At 37.1% G+C, this 26,057-nt stretch overlaps 1 protein-coding gene across 1 annotated transcript; it reads right to left on the minus strand.

The window, feature by feature from the left end:
* Positions 1-1,441: 1,441 nt before the first annotated feature.
* On the minus strand, positions 1,442-11,986 carry RP1 (RP1 axonemal microtubule associated). Its single transcript, XM_054285242.1, has 3 exons — positions 11,348-11,986; positions 9,804-9,975; positions 1,442-6,999 (listed from the first exon to the last, which is right to left on the minus strand). The coding sequence occupies exons 1-3, from the start codon at positions 11,984-11,986 to the stop codon at positions 1,442-1,444; spliced, it is 6,369 nt and encodes a 2,122-aa protein (XP_054141217.1).
* Between the last annotated feature and the right edge of the window lie 14,071 nt (positions 11,987-26,057).

Raw genomic sequence — 26,057 nt, forward strand, 5'->3', positions numbered from 1 at the left:
TGTGCTACAAACCCCTTTTGCTTCACATCCAACTTCTACTTCCCTTCCATGTGCCTTCTGTCTCACACAGACACAATCAAAGCCTCTGGGCCAAGAGGAATTCACGTCAGCCTTTTATTAAGTCCCAAATCTGGATAACTAAAGGATCATGACCCAGGGCTTATGTACATGCTAGTTATTCTAGACAGAGTCTTCAAGAGTACAGAATGGCCAAATTCTCATTCTCTACCTGAAAAGCAGCACCTTCTTTTTTCAGGTAGACCTCTGACTTCCTTAACAATGAAGAGGGGTACTGTGCAGTATTAGGAATTAAAATCTAACCAAAAAACTGAAACACTCTCCCTAATCACAATATACATTAAATATTTTCCAATTTTGTGTGTTACATCATTTACTGAAAATTGTAAACCATATATAGGTGCTTACTACATACATGCAGTACTGAAAAATGCTGTAAACAGGTATCCAAAATAACTCTAACAATGGATTGAAAGATCCTGGAACATATTACATATGCCTTGGATTCTCAAAATATAACATATTTACAAAAAAATAAATCAAACAAACAAAGGAAAAAACCCAAAACAAAACCACAAATATAAGCTCTAAAGTACAGACAGAGGTTAAGTTAGAACACACAACTAAAACTTTCAGCGTATGTAGAACAATTTAAAGAGTAAGTGGTGCTGTCTCAGAAGGAAATATGGCAACAGCAGTCAGGAAGGCCATTGCAAACAGTCTCTGTTCTCAGTTCCTAAATATGCCCCTTTTCTAGCGTCCTCTGAGTTAAATAGGCCTCCTTATTTGGTGTCTAGATGATCCTATATGGAAAAACCTGTTTACTTACATACATATTCTGCAGCTGGCCTTTAAAATCTCAAACAGCAATTTTATAATGTGTATGTATATAAAATTAACATGACTTCTGTTTTCTACTCATTAGTGTATTACAGCATTTGAATAGTATTTCCTACTTTTCATTTAAAATTAAACATATCTGTTGATTTTCTTCTGGGGAAAACATTTCTACTGAAAGGCAGTTTTCAAACTCCTTCTCAAATGTCCTGGAAAATAAAAATCCTAAGTCTTGGGCAGGTATTTCAAACTTCAGTTCTCGGTTGAAAAAAAGCAGCCAACATTTCTCTAAAATTAGATTATTGGACACCACTACCTCTTAAAAGATAATATTTCACAGAAAAACTATTTCCTAGCCAAGAAATCCTTGCCTTGGGAGTACAACTTTCCTTCATATAGTGGTTCCCATAAAAAATTAATTAATGTTTTTATTTCAGAACTGATATACAATTGTGACTTATTTTTATCTAGTTATTCACACTGAGAGTTTTATTGGTTGTGCCGTACAGCAGTTTATTATGTGATTTATTTTTTTTTCTGAAGATATTTTCACTAATCTAATGTAATGGAAATTCCAAGATCTTTATTACAATTCTTTCTCATTTTTACTGCTTCCACTGTTCATTGTAGAAGAGCAAACTACTTCTTCTTTGTCTTCTGTAGGAAAGGCATTTTTGTTTTTCAGATTTTCAGAGGCTTTATGTTCAGTGCTATTTAAGGAAGTGTCACACTCCAGAAATGTTTCAGAGTGACAGGTTTCTGCTGAATCTGCCAACATGGGAGAACATTTTTCTCCAACAATATAAATAAAATTTATTCTTAAAGTTTGACCTTTTTTTGTCTTTCCATTGGGTAGTTCAGTATTTGTGCCTGTGACAAGATCACTGGGTATGTGTTTGGATACACTCTTTTGACAATTTCTTGCTTCCATGTGGTTTGCATTCATATCCTCTGTAATATGTAACTCCCTTAAAACTTTCGTGTCTTTCAAAGTTGAGGATGCAAGTATCCCAAAGTTACTAATAAAATCTAAGGTATTATCAGCATAAAACCTATTAAAGATATTATTGACAATCTTATTGATAGAGTTATTCTTCAAAGTCACATAATTATTTTTGTCTGTCAGGTCTTGATCTGACCACTCTAAATGTTTGCTCTTTTTGGCCAACAGATATGGACCCAGCTGGTTCTCAATATCAGATGCCTTTTGGTAGGCATACCCTCTCTGTTCCTCATTAATTGGTGTTACTGTTACCATCAGTATTGGACAATGTTGGCCACATATTGCATGGAGTCTATCCAGGGAATCTTCTTCACGAAGAGCACTTCTCTCAACATTACTAACGCTAGTTGGCTGAGACTGTATGGGTGCAGCATTTGAAGGATTTTCCAAAGGATGCACCTTGTTATCCGGCAGTCTAAATTCTACAGATGAAAAGGCTGGAAAATTGGTGTCAGCCTGTGTGGAAGTAGAGCCTACCATGGTTGATGGATTGGTCTTGTCTTTGTTTGGCGCAGGAAGGATCTTGCCATTGCGACTAGGTTTGCCTTTTGTATTTGACTCATCCTGAAAGGGGTCTGAATCACTATTATGAGGCATATTGAAGTAGCTGCAAAAATTTTCAGGGGGTTTTACCATGTCTTCAAGTTCTGAAGAAGGGATCTCATCAAGGGCAGGGTACTGATCCAGGTTGCCAAAGTGAGAGTATGGGACTTCATCACTTTCAATTGATGTTGTATCCAAATTACCATACATTCCAATCTGTTCAGGTGGTGACCTTCTTATCAAATGATTTTCTTTCAGAAGCCATTTGCCTTTATCTATCAATACTCCTTCATCTTCACTAGCCTGAATGCTAGGTTGACAGTGTTGATTTGGAGATTCCCCTAAGCAGTCATTAGTATAACTTGTCTCTTCTCTGTTAAGAGCAGATTGTGCTGTTGGTAAAGGAGTATTTTCTCTTCTTGATATACTGTCATCTTTGTTTACTTTTACTGTATATTCTTGTGATGGTAGTGAGGAATGTGAAAATCTCTGTGCAGAACAAGACATAGATTCTTGAGAAAAATAAATTATTTTTTCCCCCACTGCAGAGTGGAATCCTTCAGTATCCGCTTGAAATACCTTCGACATATAAGGAAATCCTTTGTGAAAGTCGGGCTTAAATGAAGCTTCTGTCTTGCCATAGAGTCTTTCGATAGTTCTCTTGACATATCCAGTATTATAATGTTTTTCAAGTGCTTCCTCCCCACTTTCATTGGTCAAGTCACTGGATGCTCTAAAGTTATTATCACTCTCTTCAGTATCTGGTCTGTAATCTGACCAGTCTGAAGTAGCAGGACTTTTTAAGCATTTTTTTAATTGAGAGCTCTCAGAACACATTTTATTCTCCAGTTCTTCTACTTGCAATTTCTGTTCTCCTTCAGTCATGTCACATTCTGTAACTTGCTTTGATTCATAACGAAATGATAATGGAGAGACTGTAGATAACCTCTCAGAGGTTTCCTCAGATATTTCTGCATCTTCTTTGTCTCCCAGTACAGAATAGTCCTCATTATTATATTCTAGAGAGGTTTCAGCATCTAGTGTAGATTGGTTTTTAGGGGTTTTGTCAATATCTGATGACTTTGGATCAACATCCTCATCTTCACTTTTATCAGTACTAACAGGTGCAACACCTTTTTCTCCTTCTAGCTCAGAAGTATCCTGATCTAAAATACAATTGTTATCATTAGAAGTTACACTATGAACTGTGGAGTTAGGTTCTACTGAAGATTCTGACTCTTCATTAGTGAATGATATATCTTGAGTTTTTTCATATAGGTTACCAGGCATTTCTTCATTTCTTTCTGGTGTCTCTATAGCTGATGGAAGGCTGCAGGTATTTGAATTAGTATTGGCAAATTGACCATCTAGTATTTCAGGAGCAGTCATGTCTAAAGCCTCTGTTTCTTTACAAAGATCCTTCTCTATATCAAAACAGCTTTCTGATTCCCCAGTTAATTTTAAACCTTCTTCAGAATTAACACTGTCCATCACAGTGCAAGGTTCAACTAATTCTTCTTGTTCATGCAAATGTGTACTATTAGGAATTTCAGATGTGGGCACATTCTCATGTGTGGAGCCTTGCTTTTCAAGTTCCTTCCTGAAGTGTATTAAGTTATTTTCTGTTGATTGTTGGAGATGTGAGAAGACAGTCTTCAGCTCATCAGCTTGTTCTATAGTTGCAGTTTGTTTCAGACATTTTAACTGCGTAAATATTTCAGAACAGCTACAGGCATTTTTTTGCATATCATCTGTGATTGTGCCAATCAAACTCTCTCTCAGATTCAGTAAAAGTAGCCAAGCTAAGAGGGCATTGGAGGAAGAACCAAAAGCTGCAGGAGAAAGATCCAAAAAGCTGCAAGATTTTTCAATGCATCCACTATGTCCTTTCTGCAGACCAAGCAAGGCTGACTGAAGTTCATGCAGCAACATGCTAGACATGCAATTATTCTGAACTTCAATTCCAATTTTCTCATTTACAATTGTGCAATCAGCTTGAACAGCAACCTCAGATTTTTTTCTTTGACATAGGTTGGTAACATGAATGTCAACTTCTGCAGTCTTTTTATCATTCTCATGTGCTTCATTAAACAAATGCAGCTTACTATCCTGATGAAATTCAGACCTTAGTAAATAGTTGGCTTCTTCTAGTATAGATGTACTAGAATGAATCAAAGAGTCAGTTTGTCTTTCATCTGAATCTTTGGCTGAGTCTTCCGAAATTCTCAATTTACCAATAGGCTTTAAAGGTTTTTTTGTTAGATTATCTTCAAGTAGATGTGTTTTTCCAGTTACATGCACATTATTTGTGATAAATCTAGCTTCTTTTTCTATAGAAGTATCACTATTTTCTTCAGGAAAAGAACAGGCATTGCTATTCTCTACAGTCCCTTCTTTTTTCTTTATAGGGGGTAAGACAGAATTTGAGAAAGAATTTTTCAGCCAAGTTTGGACATAGTTTTCACGTGAATGCTCAGCAACCTTCTCTTGAAAATCCTCCTGGTTTAGGGCCTCTAGTGTAATGACACTCTCTAACATATTTTTCTTATTTACACCTTTACCTAGATTTTTCTTCATCATCTTTTGCTTTTTCTCTTTCTTTGATAGCAAACGTTCCAAATTATTCTTTTCCTTTTCTTTTTCAAAGGTAAGATGTTTTGGCACTTCTGACAATGACTTTGAAGTCACTGATGAGTCAGGTGTCTGCTTGAAAGAACTGGTCATAAGATGTGGGCCTTCTTTCTCAGTACTAAATGTACCCTGACTGTGTTCAGATTCGTTGTTCGAATCAGCTGTGTTTAGACCATCTTCACTCTTTGCAGATGAAATTATACTGCTTTTTTTGCCTGACTTCAATTTTACTTTGGCTAACTTCTTGTTACTACTTCCTTTTTTTTTATTAGATGATGATGATCCATTTTGCTCCACTGAATCCTGGTGATCAAAATCATCTTCAGGATTTATGGTTTTGTCTGAATTGGCAGATCCATCATTGTTTTTTACAAAATATTCAGATCCTTTTTTATGAGGCATTTCAGAATATTTATCCATAGCCTCTATTGTGGAATCCTGTGAGATATGCAGTCCCTCACTGCTAGTTATCCCTGAAATTTCTTGATGCTTTTGACTTTCATATGTATCTTGGTCTAGAAAGCTCGATGATTTTCTTTTCTTCTTTTTCTTTTTGGTGAAGGATGATGCAGACTCGTTGTTCTCAATGGGTGTTGTCCTCATAGATTCAGTCATGGCACTGGTTTGATTCTCACTTTCAGTAGCAGTAGAAAAGAATCCAGTTGTTTGATTTACTTTCTCAGAAGGACTCTTACTGCATGGAGGTGCCATCATTGTCATCTGGCTATGTCCAGCACAGGCTGAATACACTGACTTTTGAGAAATACCTACTAAATCAGCAACTTGGCATTTTATTTCTTCTTTTGACTGACACAATTCTGAGTATGTAATGAAAGAACTCACTGATCTTTTTATTTGTTTAATATCACATGACTTATGGATGTGATCTGCTGTACCTGGCCTAGCTGTCTGGTAAGTTTTTGATGCTGGCATGAAACCACTGACGTCAGCTTTGGAGGTTGATACTAAACTACTGTATGTACCTTGTTCCACAACTGATTTCTCCAATATATTCTGTACCAATTCATCCTCATTAGGCATGTCTAATGTCTTCCTGTTTGTGGTTTCTATTAGCTCACTACTTTTGTGGCTTACTTTAAAAAGCATTTCTTCCTTTACATTTTCTGAAGACAGCTTTAATAAACCATTGTCACCCATCTCATTAAACTTTGGACTACTGACACTTGATTTTTTTCTGCTTGAATGAGCTACCATGCAATACTCAGATGTTTTTTCTCCATTCTGTACTTCCTCACTGTAGGAAAACTGTCCTATTGTCTTCTCTTGAACCTCCTTCTCAGATACCAAGGTGACACTTTCAACCACTGCTTTCTTCTGTCTAACATGCCTTGGCCCAGGGGTGGGAGGCCTATAAAAGCGAGGCTTGATATTTTCCTCGGGTACATTGCTTCCATCTAAATCTGCAGAATTGTTCTTCTCAGAGACATTACAATCAGCAGTTTTCAAATCAGATTCTAATTCTTTTTCTGACACTTCTTCATTGGATTGCCGTAACAAGTCTTCCTCTCCTTTATTGCAGCTCTTCAAAAATTGAGCATCTTTTGGATTTCTACAGTCTGACATATTTACTTTGGATGAGCAGTCTCCCACATGCATTGCAGAAGAATTGCAGATGGAGACATTTTTGTCATCAGAAAGGCCAGCACGACTTACGGTGGTTGTCCACTTAATGGTTTCTTCCTCTTTAATTTTGAATCGAACTTTCATTTCCACTGTGATACTGCCATCTTGGTTAACATGAACAGACTTCTCAATGTCATCCTGATACTGTGCCACAGATAAGTCTTCACCAATAACCGACCGATTTCCTCCTATCCCATTATGGCTGTCAAGAACATAGGAAGAATCTGAGTTGTTATCATTTGAGTTGTTATCATTGCTGGATCCTTTATCGGAAGAAACTGAGAATATCTGAGATCTTGAACTAGAGTCCATTTCAGCTCTCACTACCCATAATCACATTGAAAGAATACAGATTCATTCAGTAGACAGAAAGTAGAGCAGGCAAATACCACGGATAAGGATCCAGATGATGAGACAATGAGTGGACAGGCAACAAAGGAAAAGAAGAAAGGAGAAAAATTAGTATTAAAGATGCTAATGAAGTGTGTTATTTTACATACTTTCTTTTTTTATTTATTTTGCATTAGAAAGTACAGAAAAAAAACCCCATGGGTAATCTTGCTATTCATCTATGAAGTTTTCAGAGAAAGAAATATAAGAAAGTCTTAATAAAAAATTAAGCATTTAAATGCTTGTCCACTTATTTTCATTTTACAATAAGTTCTTTCTAATGCCAGAACTACAGTCTTATTTGAAGCTCCAAACCTAAAAAAAGTACTAGATGATCTCATTTTATACTTAGTTGAGAGCTGAGGTCACCTTGAGCTTTTGAAAGGATTCATAGGTACTCACTTGTTTTGAGCTACCAGCTTTACTTCCTCCTCATATTTTAGTGATCATTATATCACTTCCTACTAGTTCTTACAGTTATCACTAAAACGTATCAGTCAAGATCAATGTATATGTTCTTGGGCTTAATCTAACAATCTACAGTGCATTAGTAACTACTCTTTGTAGTGTCACTGACATGTGACAAAAGGGTTCATATCCAATCCTCTGACCTTCTGTAAAGAAGGAAACATTGAAGTTCTTGAACTCCTTGTAAAATCTGAACTTCAATCATGACATTTTGGAATACATTTATGTATCTATACTGTAGACAATGTGCAAAACTCAGCAAAGCCTATGAGAATACTTCTAGACTTCAGTCATTTTTGAACGTGGCCCAAAATGTGTTAGCATACACAGGATATTTTCCCACAATATGTTTTAATTACTCTGCAATAACTTGGATCTTTTAAAAATTTTATCTCATCTCTCCCACATAGTTGTCACTGAAGAGTTGAGAGCTAAAAGAACATGAGATAAGGATAAAGTTTTTCTGTCTTCCAAGGTCTTCCGCACATGCAAGGAAAACAGTGCAGGTATGCCCACACAAAGGTATGAACAACTGTTACGATATTGAAATATATATATATATATATGATCCACCATTAAATATATAGGTTTGACTTGCAAAAAGCATTTTAACACATATAATACTAATTTATTTACATTTCTTGAATTTAAGTTTGTTTGTTTTCTTAAGTGTTTTCACATCAATACTTTTACAATAATATATTACCATTATAGAAACATGTCTATAACTTCAGGCAAAAGGCCTTGCAAGCTTCTTGAGCAGATGCTTTACTATGAGCTGAATAAGAAACAAAGGTTTGTACTAATTCTTCTAACACAGACCAGAACTTATGCTTCACAAAGTAAAAATCTCACCTTCCCTGTCTCAGGAAATGGAATTGGAACAAAGATGCTGGAATTTTATTTTCCATGCTTTCATTTCATCAGTGATATCTCCTACACCAGATATTTTTTAAATTCTCAGGTTAAAGAGAAAAAGAGGGTTGTTTCTTCCTCCCTCCTTCTGTGATTGCTGTTGACTAAGAATTAGAAGCAGGAGATAATCATATTCAATAACTCAGGTTTTCTACAATTGCAAGGCTCTGTCTCAAAGCAGAATCTAGGTACGATTTTTGTTTCTACAGAACTTTCATTCTCAAAATGTTCTTATTCATCCTCTCTTGACTCATTAGTTATGCTCTGCAAACAGGTCTCAAGCTGTGCAAGTCAAAGTACGTGAAGGCTGAAAAAAACTTAAATTAATAGCCTGGTGGGGAGATAATAAACTGCAATGAATGTGAGTGGAACTCCCTCAAGCAAATGGAAATCAAATGTCGTATATTAAACGTGCTCCATGACACTGTCAGGGTTACTGTGGAAAATCTCAGTACAGTAACAATTACAGGGTTCCCTGGGTTCTCCAGTACAGCATGAAGCTGTAGCAAGAGTAGACAGTACTCTGGATTAAGGAAGTTCCTGCAGACAGCACCTCAGCCCTACAGGATGCTCTAATGTCAGGAATTCCCACAGGACTCAAAGATGTGGCACTGCAGGATTTCATTTCCCTTAGGCTATTCATCTAGCCTGACTTCTCTCCAAGAGCTCCTCATTTTCCTGCTCATCCACTGGCCACACTCTTCCTGATCTTATCAGCGGAGCAACTTGGTGAGTAACCAAAGAGAAAGTACATATTTGTGTATCTTTTCCCAAACTTATTAAAAAGTATATTTAATATAGGATATAGGAATGGACAACACTCTGTTTAGGCAAAAACAGCTTCAAAGACATGATGAATTTGTGAGTGGATGGATGCTATACTAGTTTTCCTATTTATGCGACAAGAGAAGAAGAGTAAGTCATGACAAGCCAAACCTCAACTTGTTAAGTTCTGAAAACTGAACAGAAGTTTTGCCCAAGCAATTCAATGAGACCCTGGAGTAGCCTGAGGTTTTACTTTTACCACTGTTGTTATTAATTCTGACACCAAAAAATTAATAACAATGGCAATCAAGTGAATTAAAGTGAAATATACTCATAAATTTTCATCCATGTTCTTAGTCTATCAGAAACAAAATATGCATAGTAGCTGAGTACTTAGCAGAAACTTGCATTTTAAAAAGAAAATTAACACTTTGATCTTTTGTAAGCTATAGAGGAGTCACAGCAGATATAAACAGTTTCAACTGGCCTTTCTGAATATCCTTGATCCTAGTAAGAATGTCACTGTTTGTGTCTTATGCTGAGAGAGATAAACAAATTATTAAAATACAAATTAATTCAAAGAACTTACTCTTTTCACTTTCTGACTTGGCATTTGCTTTTGGGTATACACGATTTCCAATTCCAAGCAATTTAGCAGGTCGCAAATACCCAAGGGATTCATAATTGCTTGGTTTAAAAGGCTCTCTCCCCGCTGCGACTACAGCTCCAGAGCACAATATCAGGGCCTGAAGATTAGGAACCTGGAAAAAGAAGTAACATTAAATTCTCTGCATTAGTAACCACCAAAAAATAATGTAAGAGGTTCATCTCTTTCAAGCTTTAATATCTTCACTCCTTAGTCTCCACATTCATTTGCAGCAGACTATTAAATATGCATCACAGCATGGAATTAATTTTTCAATTCCTATAAGGCAATTCCTATTTCTGTGAGGATGTATCTAGTTATAAGAATATAGTGGATAATTACTTCAAGAAGAAACTTGATCAAAATTTTCTTAAACAGACCAAAATTTTCTTAAAATTTAAGTGTTTAGACATGTAATTTTGTTTCACTGTTGCACAGTGATTGCTCATAGTCATGAAATATGAATATGCATTTGGAGCTATGTTTACATATGAAGACATGGAGGAAAAATTTAGAATACAGCACAAGCAGTTGACTCATACTTCCACAAAGAAATAGGACACCACCATAGAGCATCATACTTTGGAAAAGACCTCTGGAGGTCATGTAATCTAACCCTCTACTCAAAGCAGATCTGACTGGATCAAAATGCTCAGAGCCTTGTCTGACACTTTTAAATGTATGTTCCAAAATATATTGCAAATTAACGCTTACAAACTGTACTTCACTAACTTGTAGGTAATATGGACAGTTTCCCAACCTAATATATAATTTCAAAAAGTGAAGGGCAAGCAGGAAATTTCTTTTGAACTCTTTGAGTTCTGCACAAATTTCTCTTTCTAGATACCTGCTAAGTGCAACCATAAGTGTTTCTCTGTGGTTAAACAACAGACAGAAAAAACACCATGATGAAATTATACAGAGAGCATGTGAGACTAAAATCTGAATTATTAGCGCTGCACCATCTGAGTTTAGAGGTACAGAACCTGGTCCATGCTTTGAAACTATGATAGGCAATCAGGTGTCAGAGTTCCAAGTCATTAATGGCAAACCACTCTGCATTTGTGCAATGATAAAAATACATGTGGACATTAGATACTACTTACCGTGTTCTAAAACATTAAAAATCCCAGATAAATATCATTAAGACTAAAGGAAGCTCTTGCATAAATGGATAAAAGTACAGAATTGGCAGCATGCCTTAAAGAGGTCTGAGTAAGAGGGAAAAAAATTGTGAATTTTTCTCTTTTGCTTAAAATGAAATGTGTCCTCACTAACTTCTCTCTGTTCACAAGATTCCAATATATTTCCTCCAATCCAGTAGCCCTTCTGAAGGGGAAAAAAGCATAGAAGGTAAACAGTTGAAATCTAGCACATCAGATCATACATCAGGACTAGGTTTCAATCATGGATACAACTTCTTTTTTATTTAAAATAATCTAGAAGAGATCACCAAAAAAAAAGGCACTACTCATCTTTTTTCTCACCTTTCTGCCATCAGTGGTATAGAGCTTTGCAACTGGATATTGCATTAACTCACTCATATAGTCCAGAAAGGCCTCAAATGTTTGTGTATTTTTCTTTCCCAAAACTATGGTGCGCCTAAGTCTTACATCCCCGTTTTTGAAAACAAGCATCTTTTTGGGAGTTGTTATTCTGCTTTCTCGATGGCCAAACCCATCTTCATTCTGCCTTGCTAATTGCACGGCTCGCCGACGAGCACTGACAGGCCTGCTGATCTGCCAGGGCAGTGGCTTTTTGCTGGCCTGTTCCAGGTTGATGGGCTTCATTTTCCTCTGATGGGAACAAATATAGGATTTTCCATCCTCCAGATCCTCCAAATTGGAGATGCTGTGCCTCCCTCTTGGTGTACTAATATTCCTTACTCCAAAAGGTAACGGGACCCGTTTGGACAAACTATCCAGCAAGGCATCAAACGTCTTGTAAGACCTGCTATTAACAACCATTTTGATCCCATTAAACTGGGGATCTCCACTTTTATAGAAACAAATCCGTTTTGCCACAACAGGTTCGGTAACGTTGAAATGGCGCGCGGATAAACTCTGCTCGCTCTCAGAGGAGTTTGGATGATTCGCCGAGTAACTGCTGGAAGGTGTTTCACTCATTTTGACAGCAATCTGGAAGAAAGAGGAGATGGATGTAAAACTTCCTCTGTGACTGATAAAAATATGATCTACATTTTGAAAGGTGCAGGAAGAGGATTTATGAGAAACCAACAGCAGTGTGTTGTGCCAAAAATCATTGGATTTAAATGGATTCAAGCTGTTATCACTAAATTCCACAAAGACTCCAATACCGTCAGATTAAGTTAGCATAGCTCTACTTGCAAGTATTCCCAAAACTCTCCAACGTAATTTCAAATCTCTTATCATTTTGGTACAAGAGACCTTTTCTTAGAAGGAGGTGGTTTGTCAGTCCATCCTTTCTTGAGCATGAAGCTGATGATATTTCACATTTAAGATATTTTAAAATTGCTCCCTTTCTAGGAGGGAGCAATTTCTGCTATAGTACATGCCTTTCTTAGTCCAAAATAGCTAAACTGAAAGAAATTGCCATTCAGTCTGATCTTATGTACTAGTTTCATACCAAGGCAAAACCATGGAAGTCAAAGAAAAGTCTCCTGATTTATGGAACTGTAATCTATACAATAATAAGGCCCAAAACATATGTTAGAGTAAAGTTTTATCATAAACTGACATATTATTTGCTTTTCTATTACAAGTTTTATGTCTCACAATACATATCTACTACTACAGTCATATACTGAGACAAAAAACTACTGACAAAATAAGGCATTTTTAGTGAAAGAAAAGCCTTTAAGTCCCTGAAAAAGACACAAAAAATTCAGGTATTCTTCAGAAGTAGTAGCCTTGAAATGAGAACATTTAAATACTGGTCTTATAAACAACAAATTATTTCTGACAACTATATTGATAGTCTTCATGCTTGTAAATAGAGCACCAATCTTTCCATTTTAATCCAATCTAAATATGGATACTGTAATGACAACCCTTTCAGTGACTAAAGTAACTATTTTAATGATTGGCTTGCTTTCACTGGAACGCAGGGTAAAATCTTTCAACTAATTAGACTCAAGGAAACAGTTTTAGTAGACTTTTACTGAAAAGCTACATCACAGCCTCGGGGAACGCTTGTCATCAAAATAAAGTAAATTAAATTCTTTGATGATATAACCTTAATATAGCTGCCATATTGAGTAATGGAACAATCTCTGGCTACCATGTATTTTTTAATGAAGCTATAGAAAAAAGTATTTTGAATATTTTAATCCTGCATATATCCATTCTGAAATTGATAAGAAGATGTTATGTTTCAAGACAATGAAGGTTCAAATAAAGTCAGATTTGATAAGATTTTATCTTACTGTGTTCTTACAGCTTTTGCAATAATGCTTCAGCTGAAATGCAATAATGCACTGCTTTAACTCAGGTGTTTTGCCTTCACTAGGAGTTAATTATTTTGAACACTGATCAGAACACAGGAAGAAATGTCTCCTTACAAGACATAATTTAGGCTGCAAAATATAAGCCTCTAAGTGCTAAAACTGAAAAATAGCCCAACAGGACTGCACTAGAATGATGTACTCTAAGACTGATTTGCATAACCACAATTCCATTTAAAATAAATTTTAAAAATTTAAAAGCCTAAAAAATGAAAAAGAAAAAAAAAAGCATGTAATCAATGAATAAGCAAGAAGAAGTTTTCAAGGTTGGCTGCAGCAACTTATACAACCCAACTACTGAAATGGCTTACTCTCTGTAGGAGGGAGGAGCTCCACTTGAACTGAAACCACTGAGAGCCACAGTTGTTCATCTCTTTTTGCAGATCTACTCATTAGCTGAGTAAATTTTCACTATACTTCTATACTGAGAGGTTGGTTGGTGAGTTTAGACTAGGGACACAATTTGAACCAGACATTTTTTGTTTTAAATTTTATGCTGCTTAGCTGGATGTGCCTAGAGGAAGTCTATGAGGGCACTTTTGTTGCTAGCTGCAACACAAACTTTCCTACTCTCTTAGCAGAGCAAATGTTCTACTTGAGTAAAAGCAGCAATGACAGAAGTTCTTGAGTGAACTGAATGTCATGTTTCTCCATTTCAGCTGGCCAAGAGTGGAGTTTGAGAGCCCAGTCCAGGATCTCAGGGGGAAAAGCGCTGTTGTCAACAATGGCCAGAGAAAGGAAAGAACAGACACAGCTCCTCAAATACTCTCTACTGCACTTCTAACACTTCGTGAAAATAGAGTGGAAATTCATCTACCTGTGTGATTCGATTATTCACTCTTACAAGAGATAAAATGGGTGGATTTTCTCATGAGACCACTGACATTAATCACTTTAGAATTAGATCTCAGAAGCTGCTCTAGATATTTGTGCTTGCGCAAAACAGTCAGTTACATAAGCATCAACATTTGAAAGAGAAATGCAACAGATTTTACCTAAAGCTAACAATTATACTTAGTCTTGGCACTGTGGAAGTAGTGAAATCCAAGACAAAGAGGCAATATATGTATCAATAAAGAAAATAGACGATTTTCAGTATAAACATGAAATTAAATATACAAAACTAACTAAGAAAAATAAGTTTATATTAGGAAAATGGATGATAGATCTTTATTTGGCATACCACATTTCTAACATTAATTTTAATAGAAAAAATTTCTTCTGCATCTTTTAGATACCTTATAATTATCTTTTACAAATAGAAAACATTTCAACAATGAATGATCAACTTATGGAAGTTATTTTTTCATACTACAGGCCACCACAAAATACCTTAATTTAATCATAAACATACTATCAATTTCATACTTAAATAATACTATTCTAAAATTGAGAAATAGCTGATATTACATGGAATTGGACATCTATTAAAATACTTTGGCAACTAAAATGTTGAGAAATTCGCCAATAAAATCAAACAGAAATCAGAATTTAATCCTTTCCCTGTGTTCTATAAACAAACCACCACAACATTTATGCACAAAGCTAAATTCTATAAAGACACTAAGTGGAACATTTTGTTCTAAATACATAAGAACACCTTCAATGCCATAGAGCTGATAAGCATTGCATATAATTTTATCATACTCACCCACAGTCATATGTAAATAAAAAAAAGTATAGCTTGTTTTCAGAGAGTTATAAATTGTACCACATCTATACTGCATGAAACAACATCCTTAGTCTTATTCCAAGTACGCTCAGCCAGGAAAAACATCATAATCCACTTGCTTAATCTCAGCTAATGTGAATCACCAGACCAGGTTCACCACAGGCAGCCACTGCTCAGAGCAGAATGTCTAACATCTCATCCAGCAAGTCCTCTCATATGATGTTAAAACAAAATTTACCTATTTAATATTTTGTTTGTATAATTTTCTATTTACTTAGGTTGCTCAAGATAGTCACATAACCACTTAAAATAAAAATGTGGGTGGGGAACAGGAGTTATCTAATCAACCTTCTTGTCAGAGTAGGCTTATCTTCCAAACTAAATTCTTTAGTGATAAAAATTTTTAATATGTTAAAAATGGAGCTTCTATCACTCACCTTCTGAGACTATTTATTAACTATCTCTAATTATTATCTACCCTTAATCCTTGCTTTTGTTCATTCACTTCCTCAAGTTGATTCTCTTTGTGCTAAAGGTTCTCCCATATTTTTCTCTATTCAGATAACACAGTGAAAATAGTTCCACAGTTTCTCCAACACTAGTCACTGAAACATGACAGTCTGAAGGAGCTTTGTCGTCCATGAGGCATTTTCATTTCTACGTGTTGGAAAAAAGGCCATGACTATTAATATGTGTAAATATAGTTCAGGAAGAGATAGGAGGATTATGTTTAACTGTATTTTAGTTATGCCATGCAATGTGGATTTTTTTTTCTTTTTCCAGTGGAAATACTATGTTCCCAGGTGGTGACTGTTCCATCTAATTGTCACCAGATGTATAATCTGATTTGGAGCTTCTTTGCTTAATCAGGATTACACCAAGCTCTCAAAACTAGCTGTGTAGAACAGTAACAAAAACACTGCTCAGTAAACACTACCATTACATGCTGTAATGAGTTTTTAACCAGTCTCCTTAGTAAAGAATTCAACATTTATAGTAGTTGCAAAATACCACTTCAGTTTGACTTTCATGAGATACATAGGTACAAAGATTAAATTATAATGTTGCGCAGATATTTTGCTATAAATATTGCTTTTTTGCTTTTTAAAATAATATATTCGTATAATCATTTTGGTCCTTAATCTATTTTAGCTAATGTACTTTTATTCTAGTCAGTATTCCATTGTTTACACTTGTTCAGAAGATGGACAAGTGCAAATTCTATTCTGATGTCTTAAAACTAAACTGTTTATAACAGGAATTTCTATTGGGTTGGATATCCCTACAGTGTAGGATTTAAAACATCATTGCTACCCTCATTAACTTTCCAGTGCATGCAAAGTCACTTTCAATAAACAGCTAATCCATCAGTGACTTTCATGTATCACTAGGACTGGGGACTCAAGAGATCATACTGCTGGGACCTGCTGAAGATGACAATCAAGTGTCACCATTTGACAGTGTAAATGCCTCTTATTTCTCTAAGACTTCAAAAGGCTTGCAAAGCTTCTGTCCAGACATATATAGCTTAAAGGCCCACTGCATTCACTCTTGTACTACAAACACTTCATATATTCTGAAAAGATATAAGAAATCATCAACTTTACACTAAAAATAGCATCAATAGAACTATGCTTTACTCAGGCTTAAAGCTAACAAGCTACAAAAAAAAAATTATCACTGTCCTAAAGCAATCAATATTGACACCTTTCATCCACTCATTTGGGTGTCTTGGCTGACATCCATGGAATTATTAAAATTTTTCAATAAGAATTTAGCTTTAATATCTGGAGAACAGTTGTTCTTTATATATAAATCTTTCAGAAAGAAAAATTTGGGAATACAGAAACGGCCAAGAAAATTGAAGCACACAAAATCAGGCCACATGAGAAAACATATCACTGATTAAAATCGTAATGCCAAGCACGCTTACAATTTTTCTGAGTTGGTGTCATTCTCACTTTTAAGCTACAAGCCTGTTTATCCCCAAAACATCTTTAGTTCTAGGTTCTAATGCTAAATATTGCACTTAACCTGTACTGCATATCCCTCTTGGTCCTATTTTTTTAAGGTTTATTGACTGGGCAATAATTGAAATTATGACCATATCACTGTGAGACTGTCACTGACTTTTAGTAAGAGGCCTTGTCTCTCAATGAAAAGAAGCAAAAGGAACAAAGCTCATGTTTGGCTCTTTGTGAACGTAGTGCCAGGTAAGTACAGAGGATCTACTCTCATGACTGCAGGTATCAGTGGAAATTTTCCCTTTTTTTTTGCCAAATGTTGTCCTCTAGGAAGGCAGTGGAAGAGACACAGTTGGTTTAAGGTCCAGTGCCTGCAGTTAGCCTACAACACAATTCTATGAGGCCAAAAGGCCCAGGTCCTACACCCTAAGCAAACACATGACCTGCTGAGTTCAGCCCAACCTGGGCTGAACCAAAGCTCCAGTGGAAGTTTTCAAAGTCCAAGGTTTCTGACTGACACCAAAATTCTTTGTATGAGACCAGAAAAATACACCATCAAAATAATTGTAACAAATATTTTTATCACTACTCTTCCTGAGTTTTGACCAATTATTCTGCCTTTTCTACAGACTTTGCTTCAGTAACTGAACTGATTAAATGTTACGAGTACCTAAAAACAACCTGCACTTTCCACCTCCTTCTACAAGTCCTCAGTGTTCCCCAAGAGCATTATCATACCTGGGAAACTGAAGCTTGAGAAAGAAAAAGTGTGTTAGCAATTACACGTACAGCATGCTTGCTGATAAATTCTTTTTTCATTAGCAGATAATCAGCATCCCAGGTTGAGAAATATCAGCAGCCTTTTCTGCAGAATTATCCTGAGTGGGAGCAGGGTCAGGGCCCTGTGGGCAATGAGGACTTCCCTGCCTGGCAATCCTACGGCCCTTGAAGGAGATCCTTTGTTTAAGCCAGAGCCATATGGAGCAGCAGTGAACAATTGAGTATTTTTATCATTCAAGAGTGAGTCACTTCTTTAGAAAGGGCAATTGCTACACCAGTTAAACTATTACTGTTGGTTTCATGCCCCAAGAAAATGCTGATAACGTGCCTTATATTTCCAAGTCCCTGCAACCTCTTATATTTCTGGTTTTGTTTTGTTTTTTTACTGGACTGCTCAGTAAGGAATGGAACTAGGAAACTGCTATCAAGCTGAAAAGGAAATTATCACATTAGGAACAGGGGCCTGGGTTAAGTTCCCCTCAGCGTTCCCAGTCTCTTTACATCCTTTCCAGCAAAGCTTTCCAAAAAATGTGGCACTATTAATATGTTACTACTGATAAGATTTTGAACCATCACATTACAACAGCATTTTACTGTTTGATATCCATGAACTTCTTATCAAGTTAATCCTCACACACTTTTATTCACTAAATTCTCCAACAGGGATTTGATAACCAACAGCTGAGGATGCAGAATGAGGAAAAAAGTATGGCTCTGGGGAGGAAAACAAAATAAAATAAAACCAGAGCTCTGCTTTTAAGAGAACTCTGCCTGAATGGTTAGCTGAACTGAAAAACTCCTATTTGAGTTGTTCTGGTTTTTGACCACCAGTACATTTAACTCAAACCTGAATACCCATTTGTGTTCAGTAGACAGATTACTCTGGGAAATGTCTGGCCTTCCAGAAGTACAAATTAGCCCATCAGCTTTAAGTGAGGTAGAATTTAATTCTGTAATGTATAGCCTACCTCAGATTTAAATGCATAACAATTCTTAGATTAGTTTTCCTTATTTTCTTGCCTCAGATGTACTGAACCATCTACACTCACCTCCTGCTCAGTAGTAAATTCTAAATGAATGGAAGGGTCAACCATCTTCTCATTTTTTTCTGTGTTACCATCTGAAAAAATCATCCTAGACTGCATTTTATTTGTTTACAGTACATTTACACAAGCCACTGCACTGATATGTGAATGCCTATAGAGCTTCTCAAATTCTTTAAACAGGACAAAAGGGAACTAGAAATTTTTCCATATCCCTAGATTTCATCCTCTAAAACATTTAAAGAGTTTCTCTTCTTCCTTAAACATTTGCTTTCATGACCCTCACAGCCCTTTCACCAAAATAAAAATGCAGTTGTCTCTGTACCATCCTTAACACACCATGATTTGTAAAAAAGTCATGTTACAACTAACTGCAAACTTAATCAGTGATGTCAACTTATTGAATATTGATTCTTACTGTGTTGGTCATAAAATCTTAATGTTTTACTGAAAATTTTACTTAAGACAGCTAGGGTTGTCATACAATTTTTTTTAATTATTTTTTACCTCCTTTGTATTTCTTAACAATCTGTTGATTTATAACTATTATTCTTTGCATCTCCCAAAGAGCATGGCCAAAGAAAAAATTTAAGCAGGCAGCACATGAGTTCCTTGATCAACTTGTTTTCATCTTACCTTGCCATTTGCCTCAGTTTGTCTACCTGAAATTCTATGCAATGTCCTTGCCAACTTTCCTATTTTGTGAAGCATAAACTAAAGTGACTATGAGAGAACCTTTTGGTTCCTTCTGGAAGAGATCATAAAACCTTTTGCTAGAATCTGGTCTTATTTCTTTCATGGCTTATATATTTTACAGCTTTGCCTCCTACAAAATCAAAATAAAAGTTTTAAAGTAAAAAATTCCATCTTCAAACATTTGCTGCCTACTCCTGTAGGTGCCCATGCTCCTGAGGCTCCCAAATTGCTAACAGTACAACTTTGCTGCTGGGCACGTGTACAACTATTCCAGCTCTGACACCTCTAAGCTGCTTAATGTCTTATCTTTGGTGCAATGCAGAGCTCATCACTGCTTTGCCAATCTTGCCTGGAGAAACCTGACCATCCCCTCTCCCAGTCCAGGCAGCCAGCTGTTGCTGTCCTCTATTCCGCTGGCTAGCAGTTAAAGGGATCTTTCCACCCCAGAAATCCTGTTCTGTTCCTGATTTAGATCAAGGGTTTAAGTCCATCAATCTAAGCCTGTGAGTCAGCTCAGTGCTCCTCCTCCTGTCCAGGCTGTGTACAGGAACACACTGATGTGTGCACAACATCCAATTCCACAAGAGACCTCGCAGGTACAGATGCCCAGTGGCAAGACACACCTAATTTTAAGCCTTGGTTTTGATACCCATTTCTTTGACAGACAAAAATAGTGTCAAATACAGACCCCCCCCCCCCCCATCTAAAGGCTCTGTATCTGCCCAGGATTCAGAAGCCAAAATGTCCAACTCAAATCCGAGCATGCCTGGATGAAACAACCCAACACCTGCAGCCACTGTATCGCTGTGCCTGAATCCCCAGTACAAGTCTAGCTCAGTCGTGTTAACTGTAGGCACAAGCAAGAAGATCTGAGAAAATACAAGTACCACTGACTTTTATTTGGGTGCCATACTTGCAGCATTAGATGTAAAAAATGGAACCAAATATATGCTCCTAGTATCGGTCCAGGATCCCTCTGAGATTTAAAGCTGAAGTCAGTCACCACTTCTGTTACTGCAGCTCTCCAAGAAACTTGGTTTTGCCATTTCTGCATTTCTCTCACTTACACACAAACATTTTAAGTAGATATTTCTGCATATGCATGTTCATGTCTAAGTAGGTATGTGTAGATACACAAGCACACACCTACACTCAAAGTGAAGCTCTATTCAAATATCTTCAGTTATTTTTAAATCTTTTAGATTAAAGAGTAGTTTTCTGGTGTCTTTCTTGTAAATTCCTGGACCTGTTGCTTCCTTTTCATTTTATTTTGGTTTGGAAGTACATTCCCCTAAACTCCTTCATATGCTGAACTGGTGTTTTACCAAATTAACCCTTCTATACATATATAGAATTATGAGCCAATTAGATCCATGTGGGTTTTTTGTAATGAAAATTTCCAGCCTCTATTTCTGCATTGTAATTTTGTCTTAGTGCTTGTTTCTAATTTCAAATAAAGCTAAAAAATTACATTAGATTGATAAAGATTTTTGATATATACTCAATAAAAAATAGAAAGGCAATGTCCACCTCCTTCAAAAAAAAAAAAATCAAACTATATTACATTACAATATCAATCAAATTGGTGTTAGCACCACCCATATATCAATGTTTCTTCCCTTGTCTAAATCAAGCCCCATATATTTTTAATAAAATTCTACACACAGTAATATTGACTGGAAATCATACATTAAAAAAACTTACTTCATTTTAATTAAATGTTCACTAGCAAAATTATACATTTCTAATTAATAACCTATCTCTGCATTGAAGTTGTTAATTTTTAATCAATTTATAATTAAATTACAAAAATGCATAAAAATATTTATGTAGGAAATGCTATGATAGAAGGAAGTCTGAGATGAATACATGACCACAGAGTGGTAAGAAGTGTCATCACTGATTCCAAGTTCTTTCAGTAAAATATAAGAAAGACTACTCAAAGTTTCATCATGTGAGACACTGATATTAGACAAAATATTTAAAAACTTAATTTTTTTAAAAAAAGCTTGCATTGGCCAAGTTAAAGAATAGGTGACCCACTATCTTTTTTTTTTTCTCTCTTAACCAAATTTAGTCAAATCACGTACGCAGTGCTTGACACAGATAAAATCCAGCACATATCATTTTTAATGGAAAGGATCTGTCCATTTTCCATTGAATGGGAAGGATCTGTTCATTAGACTGAGTCTCAGACTGATCCTTGCAGTGTTTCTCCAGTGATAAAATATCACAAAGCCAAGAAAACGCAGAGTTCACTTAGAAGACAATGTATCACCTATCATTAAAAACTGAGGAGAGTTCAGTGATGGAAAGGCCTGGCTGTCAATATAGGTTCATAATATTTCTGCTTCTGCTGCTCCATTGCTACAGAAAGTTGAGATGTTTTTAAGCTCCCTTCCCCTTACTATTATTATTCTTCACTTAAACAAAACAATCCTTCTTTTTCCCATCACTTGTTAGTTTTCAAGTCAGGCTCTTCTCAGTGGTGCCAACCAATCGAACAAGAAGCAACAGGCAGAAACAGAGGCACAGGAAATTCTACCTGTATATAAGAAAGAACAGAAGAAACAACTTCTGCTCTGTGCAGCTGACCATGAAGTGGAACAGATTGTCCAGAGAGGTTGTGGGCTCTCCCTCACCCAGGTGTTCAAGAACCATCTGGATGCAATCCTGTGCCGTATGCTGTAGGAGCAGGGAGGTTGGAAGTGATGACCCACTGTGGTCCCTTCCAACCTGACCCATTCTGTGATTCCATGAATGTGACTGCAGCTGGAAAGGAGATGCGTTCAGATGCTCCACTCCCCTTCAGGATACAGCTACCTTATAATATGCTACTCTGTGAAACGTATACATGCTGTTATCTTCACTGTACTGAATATTGAGCAGAACCTATTTTCTAATTATTTTCCAAATTAAAAAATGATACATTTTAATTATTTAATTTTTGTTATTGTTCTTTAATTTCTCGACAATTTCAAACACTAATTAAGAAAAAATGCTCAGATTTTCAGATTACACTGAAGGAAAAGAGTATTCATATATAGATCTAATACTGTCTAAAGGGATGCTGAAGGGGAGAAATGTATTCAGATTAATTCTTGAAACATTTTGGTATTGATGACTTGTTGCCATCTTATTGCAGGGGTTCCAAACTGTTGTCTTCATATCACAAGAGTTTCATAAGTTCTTGGTGTTTCTTATAGGTAGCTCCTCAGAACACTGACTCCTTCTTCACAAAGGAGCAAACTGACTCCAGTTCCCTTCTCAACCAACCAACTCTTTTATAGCACTCTTCTTCTCATTGGTTACAGCTGTGGCCTGTTAAAGTCAGGCCTGTTCCTAATCTTTGATAATTGGCCCAACTGCAACTCCTTAGGGGTAAGATCACTTTCTGCACTATCTTCATTTTCTTATATTCTATTCCCCTATAATTCCCCCTTTTTCTCTTTTAATTACAGAGTTGCAGCATTTCTAAAAGGACATGTTCAAATAAATAAACATTATGACACATTCATATATTTCATTTAGAATTAATAGTTATACTAACGTTCAGACAACATATTACAGTACGAATATATCTATATTGCTAAGTATCGGTTCAGTTTTGCAGCTTTTCTCAGTTTACAAAGTACTTATCTTCAAAATCTTTTATACTCATATTTAACAGACATTAATAGCTGCAATTGATATGCTCCACTAATCAATAAACAATTGTACTAAATAATAGAACTATTCTTTTTCCAGCTCTTACATTTGCTTTAGTAAATTCTCCCCTTATTCTTTCAGTTTTGTTGCTTTTCCTCATGCTGTTCTCTGCCCAGATCACCATGGGATCATGTCGCTTAATGTTTAAGTCTTCTTTCCTGAATCACCATAGGATCACGTTGGTTGATACTTAAGTCCTTTTTCCCAAATCCACTGGGTCATAAAGTTTAGTATTTGAGTCTTTTTTCCTGAATCACATCGGGTTCTCCAATTTTTGCCATCTTATTGCAGGGGTTCCAAACTGTTGTCTCCTTATCACAAGAGTTTCACACCTTCTTGGTGTTTCTCGTGGGCATCTGCTGCACTGACTCTTTCTTCTTCACAAAGAGGCCAGCTGACTCCAGCTCCCTTCTCAACCAGCCACCCCACTCTTTTATAGCACTCTTCTTCTCACTGGTTACAGCTGTGGCCTGTTAAAGTCAGGCCTTCTCCTAATCTTTGATAATTGGCCCAGCTGCAACTCCTTAGGGGTAAGATTACTTTCTACACTTGTCAAAGTTTGACACTGGCACAAGGCCAAATGCCCCCATGAAAATACACCTTCTCTGGTGTCTGCTGTGAGATTTTGACCAGGAATAAACAAAGCAGGCTCTCACTTGAAAAAAAGAAAAGTTTATTAACTAAACTACAAAAACAATTACTAAACTACACACAAAAGAAAGAAAAAAAACACAAGGAAAATGAAAACCTCACAAAAAACACTCTCCTCCTCCTCCTCCACCCCAAATTCCCAATACAATACAATCCAGAATCAATTCTGGGTCCAGCACCACCCTTTAGAATGCTCAACTTTCAGTTCCTCTAGAGGAGAGGGAGTCCTTCCATGTGTCGTGGTGGCCTTTTCCGTCCTTGTTCCGGTGTTCTCACCACCGAACCAGAATCAGGGCTGCTTCCAGGGTTGTCTTTTTAAGGATGCTGTGTCCAGTTCCAGAAAAGCACAGTGTCTCACCTCTGGAACATCTGTCCCCCCCATATTTTATATACCCCCTGGGGCCAAGGGGTACCCACACTGAATCTTCTTTGGCTCTGGGACATTTCTCCCCCTGGACTCAGTCTCTGTATTACACGGAAACATAGCTCTGTCCATGGCTACACAAAAGAGTCCAGCATAAAATGCCACTCCATCTTCTCCATCTTTCCAACATCTCTCACTCTCTCTCTCTCTGGTCCAGACCTTCATCACTCGTCTAGGAAGGGTTAATGTTCTGTGAAGTTTTCATTGTCCAAGAAGAGTTAAAAACTCCCCCAAGCGGCTGGACTCCTGGCTGCACCCCACTCCCCCCCCCCCCCCCCCCAATCTCCTCAGCCAGGCTGCCTGCTGCCAGCACATGTTTACTGAATTTCAAGGTAATGGCACACAAACACAGGCTGCACTCTCTCTCTCTGTGTCTGTCTCCAAGGGTGGGGAGCAGGCTGCCCATTGCTTCCTGGCATTTCTTTACTTCTTCCTTCCACCCTTGGCGGGGGGGCCAGGCCTACCTCTCCCGGGCCTGGCCGCATGGCTTTTCCCCTCCCCCCGCCCAGCCAGTGGCTGGGCCGGGGGAGAGGCTCAACTCCTTCACCGCCGGAAATCCAAAGAGCAACTGCCAGGGGGAGAGCCCTGCTTTTACCCTGTGTTCTCGGAGGTGGATCCCAATGCCCAGTGGTTGGGCCAGATGGCAATATTCAAATCTGAGCACTCATTGGCCCCATCCACAGCATCCCAGAAATCCTGTTTCCGGGTCAAACCATGACAACACTATATTTTCTTATATTCCATCCCCCTACAATGACTTATCACAGTGACAAAGAAAGTATGTTTTATAGTAAAATATAGGTCAAGCTTCCATAGGATACATTTATGCAGTTACACTTTTCTTCAGAGGAGCAGCAGCTGACACTTGCTTTTTGCAGGCACAGCCATTTCTGTCTTCAAAGAATCAGAAGACACACAAGGCCTCAAAGAATGGAAAAAATAGAAAACTCCTCAGAAACACAAAACCCCCTCTGGAGCAACCTCTGCTTAGAATCAAAATCGTCGTGGCTACCACTTGAAACACGCCAAGAAAAGAAACCTACTTGCAGCAAATTCTTTGAATGTTACTGAAACAAACCAGTAAATTTTTTGCAAAATCACCTCTGATAAGGTCACCAGGCAAGGTCAACCCTTGGCAATCTCTGCAGCACCATGACAGAACAATGGGCCCTCCACTCGGAGCGAGCGGCAGGTGCGGGCTCTGCGGCTCTATCTGGGCAGATAAACACCCCCGTGACTGCAGATAAACCACAGCCAGCGGAAAGAGCCTTGACGGGCAGGTCTCCCCTCGTGTTTTCCTTAGCACAGTGCCACAGGGAAATACTCAGCTGCTGAAGGATGTCTGTTTGCTTAGAAGAGACTGATCTAAAAAGAAGTGACATACTACAATCTGGTCACGCGAACTGTCTCTTAGCAATTAGACTGTCTTAGTGGTTTAGTGTTATTTTAGGCTTAATTTTTGCTTTTGGAAAGAAAACTTGCTGCTTGAAAAACACAGTACATGTTACACCACATCATCCATGCACTTTGATGATATCAGAGGCTATTAAAGTCATTGCATCATTTTTATAAGATGTATAACCTCAAGCTGAACTGAGTTACTCCTTTGCCTTTTTGAACTACAGAGAAAAAGAAATGTGGTATTCTTTGGTCAGAGTGTTTTCTGGATACTAGTCCTTAACTTTTATCTCCTTTGAGAAACTAAGGAGAATGGAGGTGAAAAATAATTTTTGTAAAACCCCACTACAGGGGTAGAAAAAAAAATTTAAGTTAGA

The sequence above is a fragment of the Melozone crissalis genome, unplaced genomic scaffold, assembly GCF_028551555.1.
Source record: "Melozone crissalis strain CALT ecotype California unplaced genomic scaffold, PUWL_Pcris_2 ptg000042l_1, whole genome shotgun sequence".
Classification (NCBI taxonomy): Eukaryota; Metazoa; Chordata; class Aves; order Passeriformes; family Passerellidae; genus Melozone; species Melozone crissalis.

Excerpts from the sequence above, each read along its gene's own strand:
- RP1 (XM_054285242.1), bottom strand. The coding sequence starts at position 11,986 with ATGAGTGAAACACCTTCCAGCAGTTACTCGGCGAATCATCCAAACTCC. Across the intron at positions 9,976-11,347 it reads ATACCACTGATGGCAGAAAG|GTTCCTAATCTTCAGGCCCT; the intron begins GTGAGAAAAAAG and ends TTCTTTTTCCAG. Across the intron at positions 7,000-9,803 it reads CAAGTCAGAAAGTGAAAAGA|TGAGAGCTGAAATGGACTCT; the intron begins GTAAGTTCTTTG and ends GATTATGGGTAG.